General features: G+C 35.9%; 1 protein-coding gene across 1 annotated transcript in view; it reads left to right on the plus strand.

Annotated features, from left to right (window-relative positions):
• DNAJC13 (DnaJ heat shock protein family (Hsp40) member C13) overlaps positions 1–26,959 on the plus strand; it is a 120,705-nt gene that overhangs the window by 58,099 nt on the left and 35,647 nt on the right. The window contains 18 exon segments of the mRNA XM_017868346.1: positions 1,218–1,321; positions 1,409–1,568; positions 2,640–2,702; positions 3,832–3,933; positions 5,707–5,811; positions 6,877–7,079; positions 8,082–8,166; positions 11,795–11,949; positions 12,464–12,509; positions 14,390–14,544; positions 15,908–16,109; positions 17,636–17,751; positions 18,614–18,692; positions 20,078–20,210; positions 23,242–23,426; positions 23,851–23,925; positions 24,896–25,015; positions 26,394–26,573. Of these exon segments, the coding sequence (XP_017723835.1) occupies positions 1,218–1,321; positions 1,409–1,568; positions 2,640–2,702; positions 3,832–3,933; positions 5,707–5,811; positions 6,877–7,079; positions 8,082–8,166; positions 11,795–11,949; positions 12,464–12,509; positions 14,390–14,544; positions 15,908–16,109; positions 17,636–17,751; positions 18,614–18,692; positions 20,078–20,210; positions 23,242–23,426; positions 23,851–23,925; positions 24,896–25,015; positions 26,394–26,573 (2,268 nt within the window).

Raw genomic sequence — 26,959 nt, forward strand, 5'->3', positions numbered from 1 at the left:
TAAAAATGCAGCCCCTTTTATACATGCACACATATTTACATCTACATTCTGTCTCCCTATCCCCATTTCCTGCTTTATTTCACTCTGTAGTGCTTACTGTTACCCAGCTATCAAATATATTTCACTTTTTTATGGGCTTCACCTGTGAGGGCAGAAACCTTTGTTCAACTGCTGCGTCTCCAGTGCCTAGAATAGTGCATGGCACGCAGTATATGCTTAATAGAAATTGAATGAATTGAATGCTTAGACTTTATAGAAAGTGAGGCCAGCGCGGTGGCTCACGCCTGTAACCCCAACACTTTGGGAGGCCGAGGCGGGTGGATCATGAGGTCAGGAGATCAAGACCATCCTGACTCTCACAGTGAAACCCCGTCTCTACTAACAATATAAAACAATTAGCTGGGCGTGGTGGCATGCACCTGTAGTCCCAGCTACTCAGGAGGCTGAGGCAGGAGAATGGCATGAACCTGGGAGGCGGAGCTTGCAGTGAGTGGAGATCACGCCACTGCACTCCAGCCTGGGAGACAGAGTGAGACTCCATCTCAAAAAAAAAGTGAAACGAAGATATATATTTGATTTTATATAATTCATATTTTTAGAAATCCATTATTTCAGACTTTGGAAAAGAATTTTGATCTGAGAATTCCTTTTTATAATTGCCTGAAATCTTTCCTTGAGACACACAACCTGAGTGCAAGCATGGTGGTGCTGGCCCAACTCCTGATCTTTGACTTTGCACTCATTTATCACCTCAATTTAGTAGAATGGGGTGATTTGACATAGAAGGAATTCTTTACGAAAATGTAAAATGCAGTTGATGTGTTGGTTTTAAGTCTTGGCACATCACCGGGGGTAGAGCTGCGGGATAGAAGGAAGACCTGAAGTAGTGTATGTGTGTTGAGCAAATTATGTATGATGCAGGACCATCTACTCCTTGCTTTTTTATGGTAAACCCAGTAGGGAATAAAGCAGATTTTATTCTTCGTTTTTTAATTGACACCACATAGTGCTGTGATCGTTTTTATCGGCAAGTCTGACATTTATAAAATTGGTATGTAATTCTCAGCATTTAGCTAAAATAGTCATGTTAACAATATTGAATTAACAGGTATTGTAAGAAATAAGTTCTGAACAGAAAGAATTATAAGAAATAATTATTAGAAATTGCCAAAATCTATTGTATACTAAAATAGTGTAATTTGCTTTTGTTTATGAAGGTTAAATATGAGTGCCTGGCAGAGGAAATTAAAATAGGAGACTATTACCTGAGATTACTATTGGAGGAAGATGAGAATGAAGAAAGTGGATCAATTAAGAGATCGTGAGCTACTCTGTATATCCTGTTGCATTTGTTCTCACTGTTGATTTCATGGTTATTTCTATTGTGAACTTTTTTTTTTTAATCTAGGTATGAATTTTTCAATGAGCTTTATCATCGCTTCTTGCTCACCCCAAAAGTAAACATGAAGTGTTTATGTTTACAAGCCCTTGCTATTGTTTATGGCAGATGTCACGAAGAAATAGGACCTTTTACAGATACCAGATATATCATTGGAATGTTAGAGAGGGTAAGGATATCATTTAAGGAAATTACTATTTGATAGTGTCACTAGGGTATGTGTTAAATTTTAAAACTAAATTTAAATTCTGTTTGATCACATTATTACTGTAACTTTCTGCATTCATTTTTCTGTAATTTATACTTACTTAAATCTGAGTTAGATGAATAGGAAAATGAATAATGGGTTAGAATTTGTCCATGTCGCTTTATGTGTTTCAGTTACTATTTTCAAATGACTTTAGTTGACCTACTAGTCAGTCTTTAAGTATGGATGAGTTGGACAGGTGTATAAAAGAAATGGTGACTTCTAGAGTTGTATGTACCTCTGATTTTCCATTTTGGAAAAATCTTAATTGATGCTAGCATACTAAATTTAGAAGTGTGAAGATAGCAAAAACCTTTTAAAACTACAGCGCTAACCCTCCAAAAAAGAAACCTTGAGTTAGCACTTTACAAAGAATTTTATACAGTTTGTCAAATAAAAAAATTAGTGGACATGGTGGCATGTACCTGGTGGTTCACCTGGAAGTGGGAGGATCACTGGAACCCAGGAGGTTGAGCAGTGAGCTGTGATCACACTCCATCCTGGATGACAGAGCAGGACCTTGTCTCAAAAAAAAAATTTCTTTTTTTTTTAAGAATTTGTGATTTAACACTAGAACATGGTGAAGGGGACAAATTAATTCATCATGCAGCTTATTTGATTGCTACCTGTTTGTTGCAGTGTATGTTTTATACTTTCTTTTGTGTTTACATTCCTTTTAAAGTATCATTTGGACCAATTTTTTCACTTACTTCAATTTTTACATATGTCCTTAAAGCTATATATTAATCTGTTTGATGACTTTACAATGTCTGCCTTTCTAGGGAAATTAGACAAGTTATATAAAGTTATAAAGAATGTAATTTTCAGGATTCATTAAGGAATTGCAGTAATTGACAGATTTCTATGATTTTTCTCTTTAATGTTTAAAAGATGGCATTACTTATGGGCTGTTGGTTGATTTTGTCTAGTAATAGTAATAGCTTAATTTGTATTTCTATTCAGTTCTGACCAGATTCTCATTTATTTCAATAGTGCACAGATAAACTTGAACGAGATAGGTTGATTCTCTTCCTTAACAAGTTGATCCTTAATAAGGTACAGTAGTTTCGCATACATACATTGTTATTTCCAAGTCATATAAGTAATGTAAGATAAACTCACAGTTTGAGTTGATTATCCAGGGAGTGTTCTTTTCTGTCTTCTCCTTTTTAGACAAAGTTCTGTGTGCTCTAACCTGGAGGGAAAGGGTTTTGTCAGTATTCCCTGTATAGTCTGTCTTAATATTATGGGTGCAGAATGAATGAATGATAATAAAATTCTGAATGATGAATAATGGATGACTTTTAATACATTAAAATGATCTTTAATAATAAAATTATTACCTTATTTTCTTTAGGGACTCTAGGGCTAAATTTTAAGTAAAATATATGTTTGACATAAAATGGAAAGTCTTTATCAGTATACATTTTGTAGATAAAAGTAATTGGAAGTTATAAATTAGTCATTTTACTGTTTTGAAGACATTTTAATAAGTTCATGCTCATTTCGAACAAGAGGAATTCATAGTTGTAATATATGCAATTAATTCACAATTTATGTTGAAGTGTAAGCAGATTTTCATTTCTTATTCCCATTTTTTAAAACTTGGATACTAATTCGCCAATTTTGTAGTTTTATTCTTAAAGTAATGGCAACATTGTTTTTAAACTGAAGTGTTTAATTATTAAGTACAAGAAATTTATTGAAATTATAGTTCTTCTAAGAAATTACAGTTCATTTTTACAGTTTAAGAAAAACAAACTGGAACATTAAAGGATTTTTTTTAATATAGCAGACTTTATTTCTGATATAGAATAATCTGTTTATTAAAAAGACCTTGGCAGAATAATTGTAAAACCAGAGTTTATCATTGACAGTCTTCAATTTGTTTGCTCTTATTTTTATGGGTTGTTTTTTCTTCAGAACATATTTAAGTAAAAATTCTTAAGTGATCTCTTTGTAATACAATTTTGCCCTTTTAATCAATTGGAATTCAGGTTCCTTGAACACAAAATGCTGAAAAGACCAAGTAATACCAGTTGTATCAATTATTTCCAAAGATTCCAAGCATTCTCCTCTTCGAGGACCTTGTAGGTGGTAGTACCTATTGGGAAAGGTACTGTTGGGAAAGGTTTTAGATTATGAAAAATGTTTAGATTACGAAAAAAATGTTTTCTTCTTCCAGAAAAATGTTAAGGATCTCATGGATTCAAATGGAATAAGAATACTTGTGGACTTGCTTACCCTTGCACATCTCCATGTAAGCCGAGCTACAGTACCACTGCAAGTACGTATCCTTGTTTAGGTTTTACAAACTTAACATTCTTTGAGTATAATTTTGAAGTCAAAAGAATCATAGAAATATGAAAATATATGGTCAATCACATATTTCTCCAGTAATTACAGAGTACTAGTTCTCGGAGATTTCACACAGAAAATGTGAAACCACTGTAAGAACAATCCAAAATGGACAGTAACGATTGAGTTTTATTTTTTCAATTAAAGTAACTATCTCTAATACGGCTTATCTTGAGGCAGTGTGACTCTCAGGACATAAACGGAATTCATTAGATATGTAACTAGTACTTTTAACATTGGCAAGCAGTAAGAATATGCTTTGCCTTAAAGGAGTCTGGACACCTTATTGAAACCCCCAAGAGGACTGATACTTAACTTATAGAAGAATCTATCCTTAGCTCATTTGATTTTTTTTTTTTTTTGGTGTTTTAATTTCCTGATGTAAGGAGATGTGTCATGTTAGATTTCATGTGAATTGTGACCGAAAGTGCTAATCGAGTATTTAGTATATGGCATATTCTGTTATATACCATTACAACAGGTACTGTTCTGGTACACATATAATACATTAACTTTTTGAATCCCCCAACAGCCCTTTGAGGTGGTTACTATCCACGTTTTACAGATGAGGAAACTAAGGAACACAGAGGCTAACTATCTTGCCCAAGGTCACCTGATAAGTGGCAGAGCTACAGTTAAGACCCAGAAGTCTGTATGCTCATAACAGCTTTGCTGTACCTCTCTATATGAGCCTAACTGAAAGCTGATAATTAATGGCAGTATTTAAAACATGTTATTTCATTCTCAAAGAAACTGATTGTAAGAAAAAGAACAGGCTGGGCATGGTGGCTCACACCCATAATCCCAGCACTTTGGGAGGCTGAGGCGGGAGGATCGCTTGAACTCAGGAGTTCAAGACCAGCCTAAGCAACTTGGCAAAACCCGTCTTGACAAAAACAAAAAATTAGCCAGATGTGGTGGCACACACCTGTAGTCCCAGCTACTTGAGGGGCTAAGGCAGGAGGATTGTATGAGCCTGGGAAGTCAAGGCTGCAGTGAGGCATTTTTGTGCCATTGCACTCCAGCCTAGGTAACAAAGTAAGACCCTGTCTCAAAAAAGAAAGACGAAGAACGTAAGAATCATGTTGTGATAAAATAACCCAACTACATAAAAATTTTAACATAGATTCTTGTAAAACATTGATAGAGAACATTGTAAGAATTATTTGTAGTAAGGGTAATAGATAATAAATTGAGACTAAGTATATAAAACCACCGAAAACTAACTTTGCTGTTAGCATTTTAATGCTTTGATCTCAGATACTTACTGGAACTCTTAGTTGGAGTTTTTTCCCCAAAAGAACTTTAATATTTTGAGCATTATTGCTTAAGATTAATGATACATATCTATTTACATAACTATTTGCAATATTCTTTGCTACTAAAATGTTAGTGTCCTTGGTATTTATTGATGACCAATGGGGAATGTAGATGTCACTGAATTTAGCTTAGATTGCTGAGTGTGAACTTAGGAAACCATTTACTTCAAATGTATATTAATAAGGAAATAGTTTTTTTGGACTGTTAGGTTAGGCATTTTGTCTTGAACTCTTAAATCTTAAAATAAGGTCACTTAAAATTTCAGGTTAACTTTTAAAGGAATATAAACCCCTCCAAAGTACTGCTGTGCAACTTTGTTTTATGACATCTGGTCTCTTAGTTTTCTGCCTTGGAAAATAATTTAAATATTTTTTAAACTTAGAGCAATGTAATTGAAGCTGCTCCAGATATGAAAAGAGAGAGTGAAAAGGAATGGTATTTTGGCAACGCAGACAAAGAAAGGAGTGGCCCATATGGATTTCATGAGGTGTGTATCTTGGAGAAGCTTTTTGTGAAGGTCTCAGCATTTCTTATGCCCTCCTGCTTAGCACTTACAGAGGTGTGGAATATTTTAAAGCTGTCATTTAAATTCCTGTTATTAGCTCCAAGGGCCCTGTAACTCAGTTTCCACGTGAAAAATGGAGAACCAAACATACATATAAAATTACGCCTTCAAGCCTTGTTTAAACGCTGTGGTTATGGATGTAGCATTCAGGTTTTTAGTGACTTTAATGTAATAATTTCTGGCTGTGTATAGTGGCTCACACCTGTAATTCCAGCACTGTGGGAGGATCGCTTGAAGCCGGTAGTTCAAGACCAGCCTGGGCAACATAGCAAGACACTGTCTCTATTAAAATAAAAAATAATTAGCTAGGCATGGTGGTGCATGCCTATAGTCTCAGCTACTTGAGAGGCTGAGGTGGGAGGGTCGCGTGAGCCCAGGAGGTTGAGACTGCAGTAAGCCATGATCACACCACTGCACTCCAGCCTAGGCAATGAATAGCGAAACCCTATCTCCTAAAAAAAAAAAAAAAAAAAAAAGCTCTCTTAGTACTTATGTCAAACTATGTTTCTATATGGTATGAACAAGTAAGTTTTAGTATACAGTCTAAAATTCATTGAAAATTACTCAGTCCAAGAACTAAGGACAATTTTCCTTTTTATCTTGATATTTGATCCTGCCTCCAATCTTCAGCCTCCCAGGCTCATTTTGAATTGGGGCAAAAATAGTTTTATAGAGGACCAACCCTTCTGCTCTCATATAATTTAATTAGCACTCCACCTATCATTTTTACTCCTTCCAGTATTCTTTATGCTCTGCAGGTTGACAAAGTGGTGGTAGGTTGTTTTTTTGTTTTGTTTTGTTTTTTTTTTTTTTGTATTAACTAAATTTGGGTTCCCAAAGGCCTGTCAACAAAACTTGGTTTTCCTAAAATAGTGTACTTGCATGTTTGTTTCATAATTTAGTATGTATTTACTATAAGGTAGAAAACATTAGTGAAGTTTTTCATTTTATTTTGTCTGTTTGTAATAATGCCTTCCATCCATTAAGATGCAAGAATTGTGGACCAAAGGAATGTTAAATGCAAAAACCAGATGCTGGGCTCAAGGCATGGATGGATGGCGACCACTTCAGTCCATACCCCAGCTTAAGTGGTGTCTCTTAGCCAGTGGACAGGCTGTCCTGAATGAAACTGACCTTGCTACCCTTATATTGAACATGTTGATCACAATGTGTGGATATTTTCCAAGCAGGTAAAATGTAATTGAATGTTTTCATGGATAATTGATATGCTTCCGTAGTAACATCATAGAATCAGTCTGGTGGTTTAAAACAAAGATTCCTATTTATGGCCTTGGAGGAATGCTGCTTTGACCTTTGGCATTTTTTGAAACGGATATAAAGAATTTGCAAATTATATTAATAAAGTAACTAAAACAGCTTTCTCTGGGAGATTTCAAATAATATTACAAAACTGAGACTTACATTATTTTAATTTCTGTGAATTGGTGTGAATGTTTTGAATTATACATACTGCAGTCCATAGACAGTGGTGAATGCCAGCTATTGATCTGACAGGCTAGCTGTTTCTGCTATAGAAGGCAAGTGTAGGCCCACATCTTGCCCCACTTGACCCGTAAAGGTGAGAATTTGTTCTCTAAGTCATAAATGTAACGCTTGCATGGAACTTTTTAATCTTTATGAGATATTTACATATAAATCATTTTGATTCATTACTGTACTAAAGATGTCTTGTGATGGAAATTACTGAGAAATTGTCACATATTTTAAAACACTTGAAGTTTTCATGGTTCCAGTTGGACTCAAAAGTTATACAGTTAGTATTTAGAAATAAGGTAGCATTAAAATTAAAGCAATACTTAGAAAATACCAAACATAGTTAAATCAAGGTTTAAATTTATGTAACAAAGTTTGATATGCCCTTTGGGGGAAAATATCCACTGACAGTGTGTTGGACAACACCAAGTTTAATCAATTAAATAATAAATAAGAGTCTTTGGCTCTTCTAGGATACTGTTATTCAAGGAAATCTTATGGAAGGAAATGAAGTCATATTAAGCAGCCAAATAGATTTAAACCAAAATACCTAATCATGTTCCCAGCTGTATGAGAGCTTAGTCTTCATTAACAAAAAAGTAAGGTAACTTGCTTCATGCCTAGTAGAATGTCATATGCTCTGAACATACAAATTTTAATAAATACATTAAATGTTGACGTGAGAAAATGTTTTCTAGGGATCAAGACAATGCCATCATTCGGCCTCTACCCAAAGTGAAAAGACTGCTGTCAGATAGCACTTGCCTTCCCCATATTATTCAGGTGAGTTACTTTTATGTAATCAAACTAGGAGCAATTTTAAGAATCATTTTCTCTTAATTTTATTATCAGTACCAGTCTTTGTTTTGTTGCAGTCTATTCCATTTTCAAAAAGCCTAAACAGGCCAGGTGTGGAGTCTCACACCTCCAGTCCCAGTGCTTTGGGAGGCTGAGGCGGGAGGGTTGCTTGAGTCCAGGAATTCGAGACTACTTTGGTCAACATAGGAAGACTCCATCTCTACAAAAAAAAAAAAATAATAAGTAAATAACCCCCAGGCATGATGGCACACGTCTGTAGTCCCTGCCCTTCGGGAGGCTGAGGTGGGACAATTATTTGTTCCCAGGAGTTTGAGGCTGCAGTGAGCTGTGATCATGCCACTGCACTCCAGCCTGGGCAACAGAGCAAGACCTTGTCTCAAAAAGAGAAGATTTGAATTACATTCATTTCACTTAATTTTTTATTTTTTTAATTTTTTTTTTTTTTGAGACAGTCTCTCTCTGTTGCCCAGGCTGAAGTGCAGTGGTGGGATCTTGACTCACTCCAACCTTTGCCTCCCATATTCAGATGATTCTCTTGCCTCAGCCTCCCGAGTAGCTGGGATTACAGGTGTGCACCACCACACCCAGCTACTTTGTATTTTTAGTAGAGAAGGAGTTTCCCCATGTTAACCAGACTGTTCTCAAACTCCTGGCCTCAAATGATCCATCTGCCTTGGCCTCCCAGCGTGCTGGGATTACAGGCGTGAGCCACCACACCTGGCTATTTCACTTACTCTTGAGTTGCTGAATATGCTGCAACTAAAATCAAACTTTTGATTACATAAAATTGAACCTAAAAATGAGAAGTTTCCAGATTCCAGAAATGTGCTAAGAGTTTTATTTTTTACCTATTTTTAAAATCACACCTCTTTAATATCTGAAAAGTGATTTACTCCAGTTTGTGGTGTATGTTGATGTTGTTAAGACTACTGGGAGGCACACCAGCAGGCCACAGGGGTGGACTTGGTGGCTTATATCTTAAGTAGTAATCACAGCAGTCTCACTAGCTTCTGCCCTAGATTTTGACTATTCTTAATTATGTTTTCATTGATACCAATGATTCAGAGCAGTGAGTTGGAATTAATACTATGCTGAGCATATTTCTTAAAAGGTTTCCAATCATCCCTTTTTCTTTTGCATTATTCTGCTTTTTTGGAATTAAGCTATTTAAACTTCAGATTAGCATTAAACCCAAATAAGTCAGGTCCTAGAGACTTCAGGCAAATGTTTCTATTAAGTTCTATGCCAGTAATTTGTGCCATTTGTACCTTTCAGTTGTACATTGGTCTGCAATGGGAGAGAAGAGTTAACTCAGTTTATATATTTTTACATTCACTTATTTACTACCTAAATACCTATGTAAGTCATTGATGCTGTAAAAGACTTCTAAATACAATACAATAATGCCCTATTTTTTTTTTTTTTTTTTTTCCAATTTCTGTTATTTAAGCATACATTTTAACATTTCTGTGCTTTTCTCTTGTGGACATTTCCATTCAGATCCTTCAGTGAAAAGCACTGCAGTTATTGAGGACTCTAAACTATTACCACATCCCCCTCCCCGTGGGGCCATGTGGCTGCATGTGTGAGGTGATGCAGAGAGAGGAATGTGTTCTCCTTGATAGACCCTCTCAACATGTGGATAAAACACCACACCCAGAAGATCAACCTCTCCCATTTTTCTAAGTCTTACGAAACTGAAAGGAAAAAGTAAATACAAATGGCATTAAATTTCAGGCTAGGAAGGGTTGATTGAAAACTTTTAAGAAATGTACTCAGCATAACATGAAGCTTGGGGAGGGAGGCTTTCTTTTAATTAACCAAAATTTTCAGTAAGATCTGAACAACGTGATTAAAGATATTTGTATTGATAAATCTAGCTTCTTGAACAGTATGTGACTCCTTCTTTTTTTTTTTATATTGAGTTAAAAAATATTTTAAGAAGTTATTTTATTTTCTCTTAATTTTTTATATTCTGGGAGACCCAAATCTTGCCCAAAGCACAGTTAGGTGGCTATAGTACTTTCCGGGAACATTATCTTCATTGGTTGGAAAGGGATATCTATAATTCATTTGACTTTAAGAGCAGTACTCATTTTTACCATCTGATAGAGCTTCAGAATTTTTAGAGTGGTCCAAGATACAGTGAGTCAGTGTTCTCGGTTTTCTATTATAGTGATAGTTTGAAATACTCTGGGGGTGTGTGTGCTGAATAAATGTTCTAGGTTTTCTGGTATAGTGACAGATTGAAATACGGTGGGTGGTTGGGTGTGTGTGCGCGCTTGTGTGTGTGTTTGCTGCTAATTCCCATAATGTCAAGTCTTGAACTACTGCCATTAACACTAGGGAAAATCCTATATGACTGTATGTTTCCTTTTTAAAATATGTAATAGTGTGAAACGCTTAATCTAAATACCTTATGGAATACATAAGATACCAAAGCACAGAGAAATTTGAGTTATTTACTTAAAAGACACATAGCTGTTTAGTCTCACATGAGTGTAGAACTTTAGCCTCCTAATTTGAGCTACTTACTCTTTATTGTAAATTTATTTATTTATTTATTTGTTTATTTTTTGAAACGGAGTTTTACTCTGTCGCCCAGGCTGGAGTGCAGTGGTGTAATATCTGCTCACTGCAACCTCCTCCTCCTAGGTTTAAGCAATTCTGCCTCAGCCTCCCAAGTAGCCGAGATTACAGGCACCTGCTACCACGCCCAGCTAATTTTTTGTATTTTTAGTACAGATGGAGTTTCACCATATTGACCAGGCTGGTCTTGAACTCCTGACCTTGTGATCCACCTGCCTCAGTCTCCCAAAGTGCTGGGCTTACAGGCGTGAGCCACTGCACCTGGCTATAAATTTTTTTTTTTTTTTTGTACTGGGAGCATTTGACCCAAAACTGAGGATTCATTGGAAGCAGGTGTTTATAGAAAATTGGAACGACACCTTTATTAAGCTTCATAGATAAAACTTATTAAATGTTTATCAAAAGTTTATTGATAGCAATTCTGTATGGTTTTTAATTAGCCCAGATTTATTAGAGTAATCCCAGAAATTCCTGTATTTGTAGCTCAGATTTCTAGAGGCCACATCTTTTGGTAATTTCTGGTAGCAGATGTACTACCTGATACTTGTTTACCCTCTTGCCTTTTACCTGCACTTCTGGATCTACTTTTTAGGCTGTTTCATTGATCGTTATTTTCTGCTCTGCTCCTTGAGTTCTCAAGAAGCCTTCAAGGGATTCTTATGTCAACTCAGCTGAATTGAAACAAACCGAGAAGTCTTTTTAGGAAGATTCTTGCACAAGAAGCAATATTACCTGTAACGTTATGACAAAACTAGCTTCAGGCATGTTTGGGCTTTTCTGAATACATTTTGATCAACTCTCAATTGATTTTCTGCATTAAATATTGTAGAATGAATCATTTTTCAAATCTGTTGTGGGTCTGGTAGATGAGCTTACTGACTCCCATGGGTTTTTATTTTATAACTTACATAAGGAGCTATAACCTCAGCATATGAAATAAAAAACCTAAAGTGATGATGCAGGTTTTTTACAACCCAATGAAAACATGTTAATTTTTTTTCAGCTACTGCTGACCTTTGACCCTATCCTTGTTGAGAAGGTTGCTATTTTGTTATACCATATCATGCAAGATAACCCACAGTTACCCCGCCTTTATCTGAGTGGAGTATTTTTCTTTATCATGATGTACACAGGTTCCAATGTGCTTCCTGTTGCTCGGTAAGAACTTTAAGGGTAATCTATTTAAAAGTATTATTTGAATTTTACATGGACTGATTTAATTGAATTTTTTGTGAGTACATCATTGTTTTTATTAAGATTCTCATTTTAAAGGCTATTTAAGTAATGTCTAAAGACTTGGAAAGTAGAAGGATGGGGGAAAATTACTCAGAATTGTACCACTATACCACATCTAGCGTAAGAATGTATTATCTAGTATTTAAGTATGTATTTAATATAGCCATATTCATATTGTACATGCAGTTTTACATTTTGCTTGCTTAAAATTTAATAATTTTTTATATTGTCACATAGCTTTAATATGACTACACTTTAAAAATCTTTCTAGTTAAGTTCTTGCCTTATTCAGAAATTAAATAATTTGGGAATATGGATTTATGTGAGTGGCCATTTGTGAGTTTTATTTAGCTGTAAAAGATCTAGTCTTTAGAAAACTAAGGTTACAAAACTAAATCGCTTTTATATCTGATAGATAATTCATTTTTCTTTCTAGATTTTTGAAATACACACATACCAAACAGGCTTTCAAGTCAGAAGAGGTAAGCCAGATTAATCCTCTGAATACTTAGCCCTGGGTCAGCTGTTTTGGCACTGTAAAGTTTCCTGAGCTGTGTATTATGTTTATGAGATTATAAGGACTTGAGGGCAGGTATTGTTTTACTCTGTTCTTACATCGTTCGTGGTACCTTGCACATATAAAGTCTAAGGTAATATTTTTAAAGGAAAATAAATGTCGCTGACCCGTTAGACTTAATATTGAGATTGCAGCTGTGAATTATAGCCTGACACCTCCATGAATATAAGTTGTTCTCTGTATAAGGTTTAGATTAGTGATTTTCGTAAATAATTCACCTGAGTCTTACGTTGTCAGCTAAAATTCAGGAAGACTTCAGCCTTTTTGTTCAGATCCCAAAGTGGCAGAAGTGCTAGGTTTCTTTTTCGAAGCTACTCAGTTTTCATATGCTCTCAAGTGTTCTTGTCATTTTACTGAGGAGTTAAGCTAGGAATTAAAAGAAGAACAAACAAACAAAAAAGACTTATTTAGGTAGTTTGGACAATCTAAACTTAATATCTACATTTTGCAAAGAGATATTTATTGTTGAAACTGAAGGGTGTTTTGAAATATGTTCAGCTTTTCATGGAGCATGGGCTTCTTTTTGGATCAGATAGAGCAGAATAATAAACCAAAACCAGACCACTGTTTAGAAGACTAACCGAGGGATGCTGGCACCACCTTGACAATAGACACTAAATTGTATGTTTTATAGAGCAGCCAGTGAAGCCCTAGAAAGTGACCCATTCGTCTAGTATGAAAGATGCCCATGGCAGCATAATTTCCACAGCTTTATACAAATAGAAAATGAGAATATAAACAAGTTAAAAAAGTCTCTAATGATAGTACCTTAATTAGTATTAGACATTTGGGCATTCTTTTTCTTCCTTATTTCTGTGCCATTATGCATAATGTAATTTTTTCCAAATTTTATATTAGAAATGATTTATATCATTTCAGCTAACAGTATTTTGAATAATTACAGCAAAACAGTATTTAAAGCACAAATCTGGATGTTTGAATTACCAAATAATAGTATTCAAGAATACAACTAGCAATTCTTTACCCAAAAGTTTAACAGATAGTGAATTTGTTTCTCTTATTAGCAGAAAGCCTGAAAATATTCATCTTCTAATTTGTCTTTGCACCACATGATAAAACCATGTTTGGGTTTTTTCCCTTGTCTCTTTGTTTTATCCTAGATAAGTAAAATGTCTTAAATTTTCCTAGAAGGAAATAAGCATTTATTTGTATAAATCCTAGCTAGCCCTTGGGATTTTATTTCCATTGAATAAAGAAATGAGTTTAAAATTTAGTATGATCATTATCCTGACCCCATTTGGCCTGCCAGAGGATATGGACTTCTCAAAACAGTTAATTATAATTACTTTAAGTAGAAATTCTCCATCTAGATCCTAGCTACATTTCATGAGGACAGGCTCTTAATGATCTTCTGAACTTATTTTTGAAAACAGAAGCAAGTACAGGTGGGACCTATAGCCAACAATATAATGCAGGATAATTGATGTAAATCTTTGTGGGATGTTCCTCGTGTTTGTCCATTACTGTTACACGTGGTCAAAGGCCAGTTGTCCTAAATAATACTGGCAGCTTGTGACACTTAAAGCTAAGACTGCTGCAGTACCAGAGGCTGTTGATTCTGCCTTAGAATGCCAAGCCAGTTTGTACCAGATACCTTCCACTTCACATTTTGCTGTGTTTCCATCTACATTCTCAAAGCATAAAAGCAATTTGTTCCAATTGTGTTCCTTTCTTAAAGTGTTCTCTAACCATAAATCATTTATTAGAAAATTGAAAGATAACTTTAATGTTTTTGACTACCTTTTGTTTTGTTTTGTTTTGAAGACAAAAGGACAAGATATTTTTCAAAGAAGTATACTTGGGCACATTCTACCTGAAGCAATGGTTTGTTACTTAGAAAATTATGAACCTGAAAAGTTCTCTGAGATTTTTCTAGGAGAATTTGATACTCCAGAAGCAATCTGGAGCAGTGAAATGAGGTAAATAACCAGTTGATTGATTGATTTGTATTTTATAATTTAGTCTTTGCTGCTCTCCATCTGCTTTAACTTCTGTTAAAAGACATGTTTTCACTAGTTTTATAATCTAAAATGACAGTAATCATTGATGCCAAATCAAATGATGGATTTCGATAAGGCCTTAAGGTTTTCTCTGTTCTAACAAGATTTGACAAAATTGCTATTACCTTAACAGAACTTTGTATAACAGTAGGGCCTACCAACCACTGGTACTTCTTAAATCAGTTTATAGAACTAGTAAGATTTTAAGTAATGAACTGATAATATATATAGGAAATTGGGATAAAATCAAGACATACTTCTGGCTATTTGGAAGTAGGACTATACTCCCACTAATTAAAAACTATGCCTACATAATTTGGATCAATGGATCAGATCAGAGATACCCGAAATTATTCTAGAATGTGGGCTCCCTTACCCCAACACCTTTTGTCCTTAATCTGGAGGTTAGCATTCCTAAGGTATGTCTTTATTGGCGGGGGAATGCCATAGGAGAAACCTGTGGAAACACAGAAAAAGGAAAGTTTCAGAAGCAGATGACAATGCCCAGCCAGTTTCTGTTCAGACAAGGCTTGACACTTCATAGTTCCAGTGTCAAGGTTGTCTCTTTTTGGAGAACCCCTCAATTCCCCTAGCTAGATGGCATTAGATCTTCTATGTCAATCACTGATCCTCATCAGACTGCACACACTCCATGCCACCTGCTTGTTACCATTTGACTTGTTGTCCTATGGGCTTGTCATGTGTTAGCCACCAATTTGAATATATTCTGTATGGCAGTCATATTTTTCATTGGGAAAAAATATGTAACAATATTAATAAATTAGCAACACAGTTCTTCTGTGTAATATTTTTCTCCTGAGATTGGCTAATATAAGGCCCTAGCTAAAAGATGGATTGCTCTTTGTGCTGATAAGTTTCTGCTTATCTGAGGCCAGATCCTAGACTACAGTAAGTTAGTTGAAATAAATACCATCTAGTGAGCTTCTTTGGATAATAGCAAGTTTGAGTTTCCTAGCTACACCCTCATGCATTCAGATGCATACCATTTGCCCTTCTAATGGCTGATTTTTTAATAGGAAGGACTGAGAGTATCAGCCCTTTTCTCTATGATCTTCTTTACAGATAAGTATCATAGATAAGTTTTTTCCATGTTTGTACAATAAAATGCCCAAAGTAACATATTTAAAAGCTCTCATTTTAGGATAGTAATTGAATTATTCTGTAGATGATTGATACAACTATCTTGCATGATTATGTATCTTAACCTTCTCTTTAAAGTAATCCCTTTATAAAACTTGACTGGAGGTTTTTATGATTATAGGCGCCTCATGATAGAGAAGATTGCTGCCCATCTCGCTGATTTCACACCTCGCCTTCAGAGTAACACAAGAGCACTTTATCAGTATTGTCCCATTCCTGTGATCAACTATCCACAACTAGAAAATGAACTGTTTTGTAATATTTATTACCTCAAACAACTGTGTGATACACTCCGGTTTCCAGATTGGCCAATTAAAGACCCGGTAAGTCAGCAGTTTAATTTGTGCCGCCTTAAGCCACAAAAAAGGCCTCTAAACACTTCTGGGTATTTTGTCCTCCTGCAGTAAGAAGGAGAATAGCTTTCTTAAGTATTCCTTCTTAAGCACTAAGCACTGTGCAACTCTGAGTATAGTTCATTATATTTGGGTAGATCTCACGTTGAAAGATAATTTTTTAAGGGAGTATTAAGAATATTGCAGTCTTTATCTTTTGTGACAAAGACAAAACAAACTTCATGCAGATAACATAATTATATGTATATAGTATGACATACTAGAATAGCTCGGTGGAAGCTTGTCTTTATCGCAGGTTGATGAAGCTCACAGATGTTGGAGTTAGCCAGTCTGGGATTGAGTTTCAACTGGGCCATTAATATTTAATAACTCTATTTAATATTCAGTACATTGCTTATTTGTCTAAACCTCAGTTCTCATCTCTAAAATATTGGTAATAAAAGCAGCTATCTGGTGGTGTTTGTGAAGATTATTAAGAATTCACATAAGCATAATTCCTGGCACACATAAGAGGCAATGAGTGTGACCTCCTCAATTATAAAACAGTATGCACTGTTGGCCGGTCCAGAGGCTCCTTGGGACCCCTCTAACCTGAGCCTTTGTATATGTGTGGGCACCTGTGCCCATGTTGTTCTGTTACCGTGGTGGAACTTATACCATTATTACCATCTAAAAGATTTCAGAATAATCGCCATTTGTACTGCAAGTCACCGCCTCTTTACAGTGCAGTGACCAAAAAAACACAGGTAGACTCGGGTACTTATTCAGGATTCAACATGAGATACTAGATATGGGCTTTTTAGTCAGACCTAGGTTTTAATCCAGCTCTACCACTGAACTGGGAAACATGCAGCTAGCTCTTAGAATCTCAGTGTTTTTATTTATTGATGAAATTTTAGACAAGAATTAAATTTGATAGTCTGTAAAGTACCTAGCTCCTTGGCTTGTAGGCAGGCAATAAATATTAGATCTTTTTTTCCCGTTCGCTAACCAGATTCCCTTGTGTTCTCTATCCTTTACATTTGTTTGAATGCTAGCACACCTATAATTATGTTAGATCACCTTGAGAAGCACACCACAATATACTGCTTGCTTTCTTCCTACAGTGTATCATCTAATTTTGATGTCTTTCATGGTTTCTGGACACTTTAAAAATTAAAACTTTTAGGTTTTATCTTTCACCCATAAAGATAACATGTAAAAAAAAAAACCTTAATTCTTCCTGGGTTTAATTTGAAGCCTAATATATAACACAAATTGGCAGAGAATTAAAAAAAATTTTTAAATAGAGGAATATTGCCTTGTAACAAATACCTTGCTCTGCCCAACTATATAGCAGTGCTCAGGTGATTTTGGTTATTTGTATTTCAGAAAGCTGTTAATTGGACAGCTAAAAGTATCCATTTAAATAAATACAGCACAATGATTCTATAACTTAAAAATTAGACTCTGAAATAGTTTTACTTTGATATAAATTTTAATCTTTTGTCTTGAAGGTTAAGCTACTAAAAGATACTCTTGACGCCTGGAAGAAAGAAGTAGAGAAGAAGCCACCTATGATGTCAATAGATGATGCTTATGAAGTGCTTAATCTGCCTCAAGGACAGGGACCGTGAGTTTTCAGTACAGTAGCAAATGTCTGTCCCACCTTAAAGTATCAGTATCGAAGACTAAGTTATATTTAAATCAGTCATTTTAAAATCTTTTGCCTGTACTTTGATATGTACACCTTGGGAATAACCATATGGAACTATATCTGTGTGACTTTGATTTATTGCAAACTTATTAGCCAAATTGTGTCCTCCTCTTCTTGCTGGCACATTCATTTCTCTATTAATTGGAAAAATGTATGCCGAGTACCTGGCACCATATCTAACACACAGTTGCCATTTCACATATTCATTTTTCCCCTTCCTTTTGTAATTTGTGTTACACATGTGGAAGAGATTTGATAGCAATATGCCTAGGACACCAACTGACAGATTATGAAAGAATGCAGGTTTGTCTTATCAGTGAAGTTCTATGGTAGACTAGGTGTGTTATGGAAAAATTGTTTGAAAACTTAAGTATAGACTAAAACTGTATATTTTATCAAGTATATTTTGTCAAGACTGATATAATAACTTAGAATTATAGAATTTGAAATTGGCATTTTGGACATTTTGACAAGTTAGTGGATTTTTAACAATATATTTTGTAGTTCTTCCAACTCAAGTATAATTTCATAATTTAAAGTGAATGCGTAGGGAACTTACAGGTTTTATCTTTACGGGTGAAAGATAAATATGTATCTTTACATGTAAAAAAAAATATATTAAAAAACCTTAATTCCTCCTTGGGTTTAATTTGAAGACTAATATGTAATCATATACAGTTCTTGATATAAGTAATATTCTTAAAATATTTTAGATAGTTTTGTAAACATTTTTTCTTGTGCCTTACTATACTCATAAAACAATTTTCCTGTTTAACAGACATGATGAGAGCAAGATTAGGAAAGCTTACTTCAGACTCGCACAAAAGTACCACCCTGATAAGAATCCAGAAGGGAGGGTATGTACTGCTGTTGGAATTAGGGCATTGGGCTGACTTCCTCTTGCTCTACTGTTATTTAGTAGGAGAAAGTATATTACCTTTTGTGCCAGTACCTGCCTCATAATATATACCCAGTGTATGTTTAATAAACTTCTAACCACATGGCCATAGCTTCTGCATGGATGATGCTCCCTCAGTTTACCAGAAGAGTGGCCTTTATGACTAGTAACTTACAGGTTTTATTGTGTCTCCTTATCCACGTCTGTTTGAGAATTAACTCTAATGGGCAATCATAAGAATAATTGAAAATAAGGAATGCAGGGGAACTTAATTTATTTGTAGGTTGTAGGTGATACCATTGCTATTCAGATTGCTTTGGGCAATTTATGTAATTTTTTCCAATGACATCCAATTTCATATCACTCTAACTGAAAAAATAGAAAATTTGGTTCAGATTTGAAATCATCATTCCCTGATGCCGCCTCCTCCAATGAAGTTTCATAAAAGATGAAATCACATAAGAACCACCAAAACCAGGACTCTGTTGCTAGAAACTTGGAATAATTTCCAGTGGGTTCAAGGTCTGGTTTTCACTGGAAACAAAACAGAGACAGTATTCCTGAACGAGAAGACGTGACATTGAAAAGATCTGACTTTTATATGTTTAAGGTATTTTTAATCAAAACCCTAGGGGGTTTTTTGAGAACCTCATGTTAATTCAAATTCATCTAGGAGAAAAAATAAGAAAGGAAGAAATTTTGAAATCTCTTTTAAATTGCTACACTTAACTTACCAGATATTATAACACTTCATAAAGCTACAATAGTAAAACAATATGAAACTGACATAAGAATCAACATATACATCAACCAAACATACAGTGTAAGAGTTAAGAGCGTGGAGTTAGGAGGCCGACTTGGCTGTACCTCTTAGCTCTGCCAGCAATTGATTTTGTGTCCTTAAGCAAGTTATTACATCTAAGTTGCAGCATCCTCATGTGAAGAATGAGGATGATAATGGTACATGGTTTACATGGCTGTTTGAGGATTAAATGAGATTATGGCATTTAGCACAGTGCTTAATAAACAGTAGCTCATAATTTTTGTTATATAGATGCAATCTGTCTGTAGTATGTATGAGTTTAACATGATGTATTTAAGGATACATTTAATATTCTTATTTGAAGAATTTTTCAGTAAATGGTACGGTGATCATTAGACAACTATTTGAAACAACGTTTCACCTTAACAGTATACCAGCTAGATTACAGTTGGAATGAATTCCTTAATATAAATAATAAAATAATGGCTAAAGTTACTGATAAAATACGAACCATGTATCTTGTTTAAGTTGAATTTTGGGACGTTCCAAATTAGCATTAAATTATCTTTGGTTACATATAGGACATGTTTGAAAAGTAAATAAAGCATACGAATTTTATGTACCAAATCAGCAAAATAGTGGATGGACCAGATCCAGAGAATATAATTTTAATTCTAAAAACACAGAGCATCCTCTTCAACCGTCATAAAGAAGGTAAGATGTCTGTTCTCAGATTTTAATTTATCCTCCAGCTAACCCTATCACAGCTAACCCTATACCATATTACCTGTTTCTACAGCATATTTTAATAGATTTAGAATTATTGTTGCAAAAGACTCTTGTAATTGTGTTTTACATAAAGGATAATGTAGTTTTCTAAAGAAAGGTCTAAAATATTTGTTTTATATCTTCCCCTTCATACCTATGTTTTTCAGTATTTTGCATTTCTGACATCTTCGTTCTATGCAGTTATTTGGTTAGTTTTTGTGTTTAGCCATTTAGCAGCAAACGTATTAAATGAGATCTAGAATGGAATCTGGAATTTAAAGATCATTTCATGTTTTTCTTAAATGACATATGAAAGCCTATCATAACTTTAAAAGCCTCTCGGCCGGGTGCGGTGGCTCAAGCCTGTAATCCCAGCACTTTGGGAGGCCGAGACGGGCGGATCACAAGGTCAGGAGATCGAGACCATCCTGGCTAACACGGTGAAACCCCGTCTCTACTAAAATACAAAACTAGCCGGGCGAGGTGGCGGGCGCCTGTAGTCCCAGCTACTCCGGAGGCTGAGGCAGGAGAATGGCGTAAACCCGGGAGGCGGAGCTTGCAGTGAGCTGAGATCCGGCCACTGCACTCCAGCCTGGGCGACAGAGCGAGACTCCGTCTCAACAAAAACAAACAAACAAACAAAAAAAAGCCTCTCAAGGTTAAAAACACCAATAGCATTCAGGATTTTAAAAGCAGTAGAAACTTCAAATGATGATGTACTTCTCATATGTTCTATTTCCTATTGTAGCTCTCAGGACCCTCTAGTCCTGTGGGACAGTTTGAAGAACACTGGTATAGATGAAATAGGTATGATTCCACATTATAGGATTATCCAGTGTTTGTGGGGCCATTTGCAGTAGCCCTAACAGTAGCAGTCCAGAAAGCCAAGAGTACATTCAAAACGTCCCCCTTTGTTGGTGATGAGGGGTTGGGTTCAATATAGCAGATGTCCATTGGCTTGGGAACTGAACTTGATTTACAGCACAAAGTGGGAGAGCCATTTGCAATGGGATGTTGGGAGAGAAGGAAGAGGACTGTGGGGATTTGAGATAAGCATGGAGAGTGTTGGATAACTAAAGACAAGAGATGGGGTTGCAGTTTAAGTATTGGAGGGGACAGCCTGAGGATCTAGCAGTTGGATTATTAAAGAGAGCACTGATTAGTTGATTTACTTTTACATGAGTTTAACAATAAGTTTATAATACATTTTAGTTATATAGCATTTACCACTAATCAGAATGAGTTTAGAAACCTTTTTCAAAACCCTTGGTTGTCTTTTAATGCCGATAACTAAATTTTTAGCCACAAGATACAATTATGGCCCATACTGGTTTCTCTGTTAACAAGGTCATCTTTAACTTTTCCCAAGGTGGAGTTATACCCAAGAAGCTCTGAGGTGGAGGTCCTGATCCGACAGGACTTAGTTATTCACTGTTCTTTCCTACCATGTATGTGTCACTTTTTTTTAAGGAAAATTAGGACCTGTTCCAAGGGACCTTTTTTTAAAAAGCCAGTTTAGAAATGAGTTTTAAGGCAGATTATTGGTCAGCCTCAAAAGTCAATAAGATTTATGCTGATTTCAATTTGGAATTATGGAGATACTTTTAAAGTCACAGCCAATTAATTTGCATCTCTCTGCCTAATAGGTTAGATTGAAAAAAGAATATGGAAAGAAAGGAGTAATTAGGCATGTTGGTTTACTAGCTTTCACTTTTAAATTTGGTTATTAAAACATGGAATTAACTAAATGTAGTTTAAAAATTAACTTTCTGTTTTGTACTTCTAGTAAGAAATTGTATTCAGTGTTTTCAAATTTAAGAAAAGACTGGTAAAAATTTAAGATAACTAGTAAAATAGAAAAGGGCACTTGTTATCCAGAAAACTTAATATAAAATATTCACTGTCATTTAAATATCTTCTCAGTCTTTTTTCTTTATAAAAATGTGCATATAATATTAATAGAATTTCTGGTGCATTTGCTGTACCTTGCAGTCGATGATGAGGTGAAAAGTTACAAAGATCAGCATAGAAAGTAGGTATTCAGCAAAGGATCAAAACTATACACCAAGTGCAGTTAATTTACCAGAAAATGTTATTTTTCTAGTGGAAACATTTTAGAAAAATCAACTAAATTTACTAGAAAGGAAAGATCCAAGGGATTTTATAGTAGGTTTAATTTCTTTTTTATCAACTGGAATGAGGAGATATTTAAGATGTTAAGATAAGATACAAGTATTCTTATCTTTTTTTTTTTTTTTTTTTTTTTTTTTGGACGGAGTCGTCGCTCTGTGGCCCAGGCTGGAGTGGCAGTGGCCGGATCTCAGCTCACTGCAAGACTCCGCCTCCCGGGTTTAAGTCCCTTCTCCTGCCTCAGCCCTCCCCGAGTGCTGGGACTACAAGGCCGCCGCCACCTCGCCATGCCTCGTTATTTTTTGTGTATTTTTTTAGTAGAGACGGGCGTTTCACCATGTTAGCCAGGATGGTCCTGGATCTCCCTGACCCCCTCGTAATCCGCCCATCCGGGTCTCCCAACGTCTGGGATTACGGCCTTGAGCCACCGCGCCCGGCCTTTTTTTTTTTTTTTTTTTTTTGAGACGGAGTGTCGCTCTGTCACCCAGGCTGGAGTGCAGTGGCGAGATCTCCACTCCCTGCAAGCACCGCCTCCCGGGTTCACGCCTTTCTTCTGCCTCAGCCTCCTGAGTAGCTGGGACTACAGGCACCCGCCACCACGCCCGGCTAACGTTTTCATATTTTTAGTAGAGACGGGGTTTCCCTGTGTTAGCCAGGATGGTCTCAATCTCCTGACATTGTGATCTGCCTGCCTTGGTCTCCCAAAGTGCTGGGATTACAGGTGTGAGCCACCGTGCCCGGCCCCATTTTTATTTTTTTAAGGCAACATAATTGAACATGGTATCAAAATTGAAACAACATAATTAATTTTGTTTCGTTTTTCTAACACTAACATTGGTTATTTCAGATTTACAGCCTTATAAATATGCAGGATACCCCATGCTTATTCGGACGATAACAATGGAAACTTCAGATGACCTCCTTTTCTCAAAAGAATCACCATTGTTGCCTGCAGCTACAGAACTAGCTTTCCATACTGTCAACTGTTCAGCCCTCAATGCTGAAGAGCTCAGAAGAGAGAATGGACTAGAGGTAATATGGAGTGACCTTTGTGCTTTTTAAGCCAGTTTACACACATTATATGTATGACTCTTGGCAGTGAAGAATTTAGCAAGTACAAATGCAGATTCTTTAATTTATTTCAGCAGATAACACAGTATTTTCTGTATTCTCATACCAAATTAAAGATAGAAATGGAGCTTTATTTCATAATGTGTGTTGGAAAGTATTGGGTTCAAAACTGATAATGGTAATATTGTTTACAAAGTAGCTTATTAGAAATGCTTAAAAAGAAACTTGTAGGAGTCCTTTGTTTACTATTTATTTAGCAAATGTTAAACATTTATGTCTCAAATATTTAACATTAAAGGGTTATTTATATTTTATTACTGCTGGAAAAGGCTTTTCAGACTTGAAGTCAAAATGGAGAGTTAATAGCTGACTTCTTCCTCTGCAGGTGTTACAAGAGGCATTTAGTCGCTGTGTGGCTGTCTTGACTCGTTCTAGTAAACCAAGTGACATGTCAGTACAGGTGAGGCTAAAACCTGTGGTTCCAAGAAAATTGCACTAGATCAGTGGTTCAGATTTTAACATATATGAGAATCAGCTGGAGGGCTAATTAAACTGTGGGTTGCAGAGCTCCACCCCACCCCAAGTTTCTGATTTACTGGGTCTAGGGTTGTGGCATGAGAGTATGTTTTTATAACAAGTTTCCAAGTGTCATTGATGCTGCTGATCTGTGTATCAACTGCACTAAAGCACTTGTGATCTGTTGGCTTAAGTTTTCTTTCTAGAGAAGAGTTTATTGAACCTGTATGTTTCCATTAGCCAGCTTTATGCCATTCTTGTTTCACATATCTTCCATCCCTCCTTCTCCTATCCCTAGTATTTTAACTGGCTTAACATTTAAGGTTATAAGATAGGAAATTCATCAGGAGTTCATTAAGAGCTTTGTAGAGCGTGTCTTTTTATTTGGCCTTTTGCTTATGCCAGCAAAATTCAGAATATGAAACGAGTACTGGCTGTTGAGTTCCATCTTCTATTTTGAAGTCTGTTGTGTAAATAGAATTGTGATATTCTGCTATGTTAATAAACTATGCAAAAATACCTTAATCCAGAGGCTAGCAAACTTAAAATAAAGGTCCAGGGAGTAAATATGAGTCTTTCAGGCTTCATACAGTCTATGTTACGTTTTCTTTTGTGACTTTTTTACAGCCCTTTAAAAATCTAAAAACCATTCTTAGCTCTTTGGTAGTACAAAGACCATGGTCAGTTTGGCCCATGGGTTGTAGTGGCTGTGGTTTGCCAACTACCCCAGCATTTAAAGGAGGTCTTGATGAGAAAGACTAGTGATCTAGTAAAGACGTTCTATTTAGTTTTGGAGCATTGTATATACCATTAAGCATTATTCACAAATCTCTGCTGGTTTGATTTCTAATGTGTTAAATAAGGAATGCCTGTGTGACTCTACTGGTTTTTTTGCTCTGTTGTGTTGTCTGTAGGTGTGTGGACACATAAGTAAATGCTATAGTGTGGCTGCTCAGTTTGAAGAATGCCGAGAGAAGATCACGGAAATGCCTAGCATTATCAAGGATCTCTGTCGGGTACTATATTTTGGCAAGGTAGAGTTAATCTTTAATGCTTTCTAGATACAGAGACAGCAAAGTGTCTTTTTGTCAACTAGCCAGTTCCTAATTTATAAGCACGTTGTTTTCCTAAAGTTGTCAGTCAATTATTTGGATTTCTAAAAGTGTTTTTCACAGAAGCCTTGCTGTAAATGGAGGCTTTGTTTCTAGGCTGGCCTGCAAAGAATAAGACTGAAGTGATATACCTAAAGGGAAGTGGGTTCCATCTGAACATTAGAATGAGTGACAGGGAGAAAAGAGAAGCCTGGAATAAATAAGTCTATTAAAAGCAAAAGGCCAGCCTGGTGTGGTGGCTCACACCTGTAATCCCAGCAATTTGGCAGGCCGAGGTTGGCAGATCACTTAAGGTCAGGAGTTCGAGACCAGCCTGGCCAACACTGCAAAACCCTGTCTACAAAAAGTACAAAAATCAGCTGGGTGTGATGGCATGCGCCTGTAATCCCAGGTACTTGGGAGGCTGAGTATTTGGCTGCAGAATAAGCAACTCCAGAAAATTCAACCATAAGGAAAAGTTTAGCTGGCATGCTGACACCCTATGTTGCTAGAAAACTTGCTGTGGCTAGTGTGACTGAGGTATGTGATTCAGAGGTAGCCTGGGCCACTACGCTCCAGCCTGGGCAAGAGATTGAGACCCTGTCTCAAAAAAAAAAAAAGAAAAGAAAAGAGGGGGCCATTAAAACCTGAAAACTGGAGAGTTCAGGCACTGCTTGGTGGGAAAGGCTTTAGAGATCTGAGAACTTACTATTTCCTCCCAATCCAGACCTGAGGAAGGTTGACTGTGGGTAGATGTGATAGTTGACTGGGAGGGATAGAGAGATGTCTTAGATAACTGGGCAGAGTGAGAGTTGTCTTGAATAAAACAGAATTGAGATGCTGATCTCATACTAAAGTATCAATAAGTGAGGGAACTGATGAAAGTATCTCCTCTACTATGTCTACTTGATGTCCTTAGAAGTATTTGATTACAGAATAGAAACTCTGACATAAATGTTTACAACTGCACAAAAGTTATTGTTACATTTAAGATCACTAGCATGTAAGTTGCTACTGATGCCATGTCACTATTTTTAAGAATTAAAAATAGAAGAAATGAAACAGGAAACTATTCCCAAGTCTTCTGACACTAGCCTTAAAGGTTGTAATTCTGGTATCTCGTTATGAGGTCACTTTTAATTTTAGGCTTTAAAGGATGTAGGATTCAGATTTAAATTGGAATTGAAAATACAAGAAGAGGTAAATATTTTACAGAATAACGTAGTTAGCTTGACATACGTGCATAACCGGTTCCTCTTAGGAGTTTTTTTTTTTTTTTTAAACTCTGTAACAACTAATTCTCTCATTCTTTTTCTCTCAGAGTATTCCCCGGGTGGCTTCTCTTGGGGTAGAATGTGTCAGTTCTTTTGCCGTGGATTTCTGGCTACAGACACACCTATTTCAGGCTGGAATTTTGTGGTATCTGCTTGGTTTTCTGTTTAATTATGACTATACACTAGAAGAGAGTGGCATTCAGAAAAGTGAAGAAACAAACCAGCAGGTAACTTTAACGTTGCTTTAATATTGAATTTGAACCCAAACTATAGGTTAGTGCTAAACTAATGCAAAGCAAAGTGGCAGCTATCCAGAGTCCCCAGAGATAAATTGTTTTTCAGGAAAATTAGGTTTATTGCTTTTGAAGACCCAAAATTTTTAGTCGTAATTGCTTATGCTGAAAGGATTCAAGGCAAGGGAATTTGCAGTGGCATATACTGGACATAATTTAATACTTTCTTAATTACTCAGAGTCAACTTTATGATTGCAAAATTATGGTTGTGTAACACAGGACAATATAATGTTACCATCAGACAATTGAGGCTAGCTCCCCTAAATACCTGAGTACTTGTCTGATTTTTATAGGTTTTTTTTTTGTCTCTTCTATGTGC

This window comes from Rhinopithecus bieti, unplaced genomic scaffold (assembly GCF_001698545.2).
Source record: "Rhinopithecus bieti isolate Rb0 unplaced genomic scaffold, ASM169854v2 scaffold_2453, whole genome shotgun sequence".
Classification (NCBI taxonomy): Eukaryota; Metazoa; Chordata; class Mammalia; order Primates; family Cercopithecidae; genus Rhinopithecus; species Rhinopithecus bieti.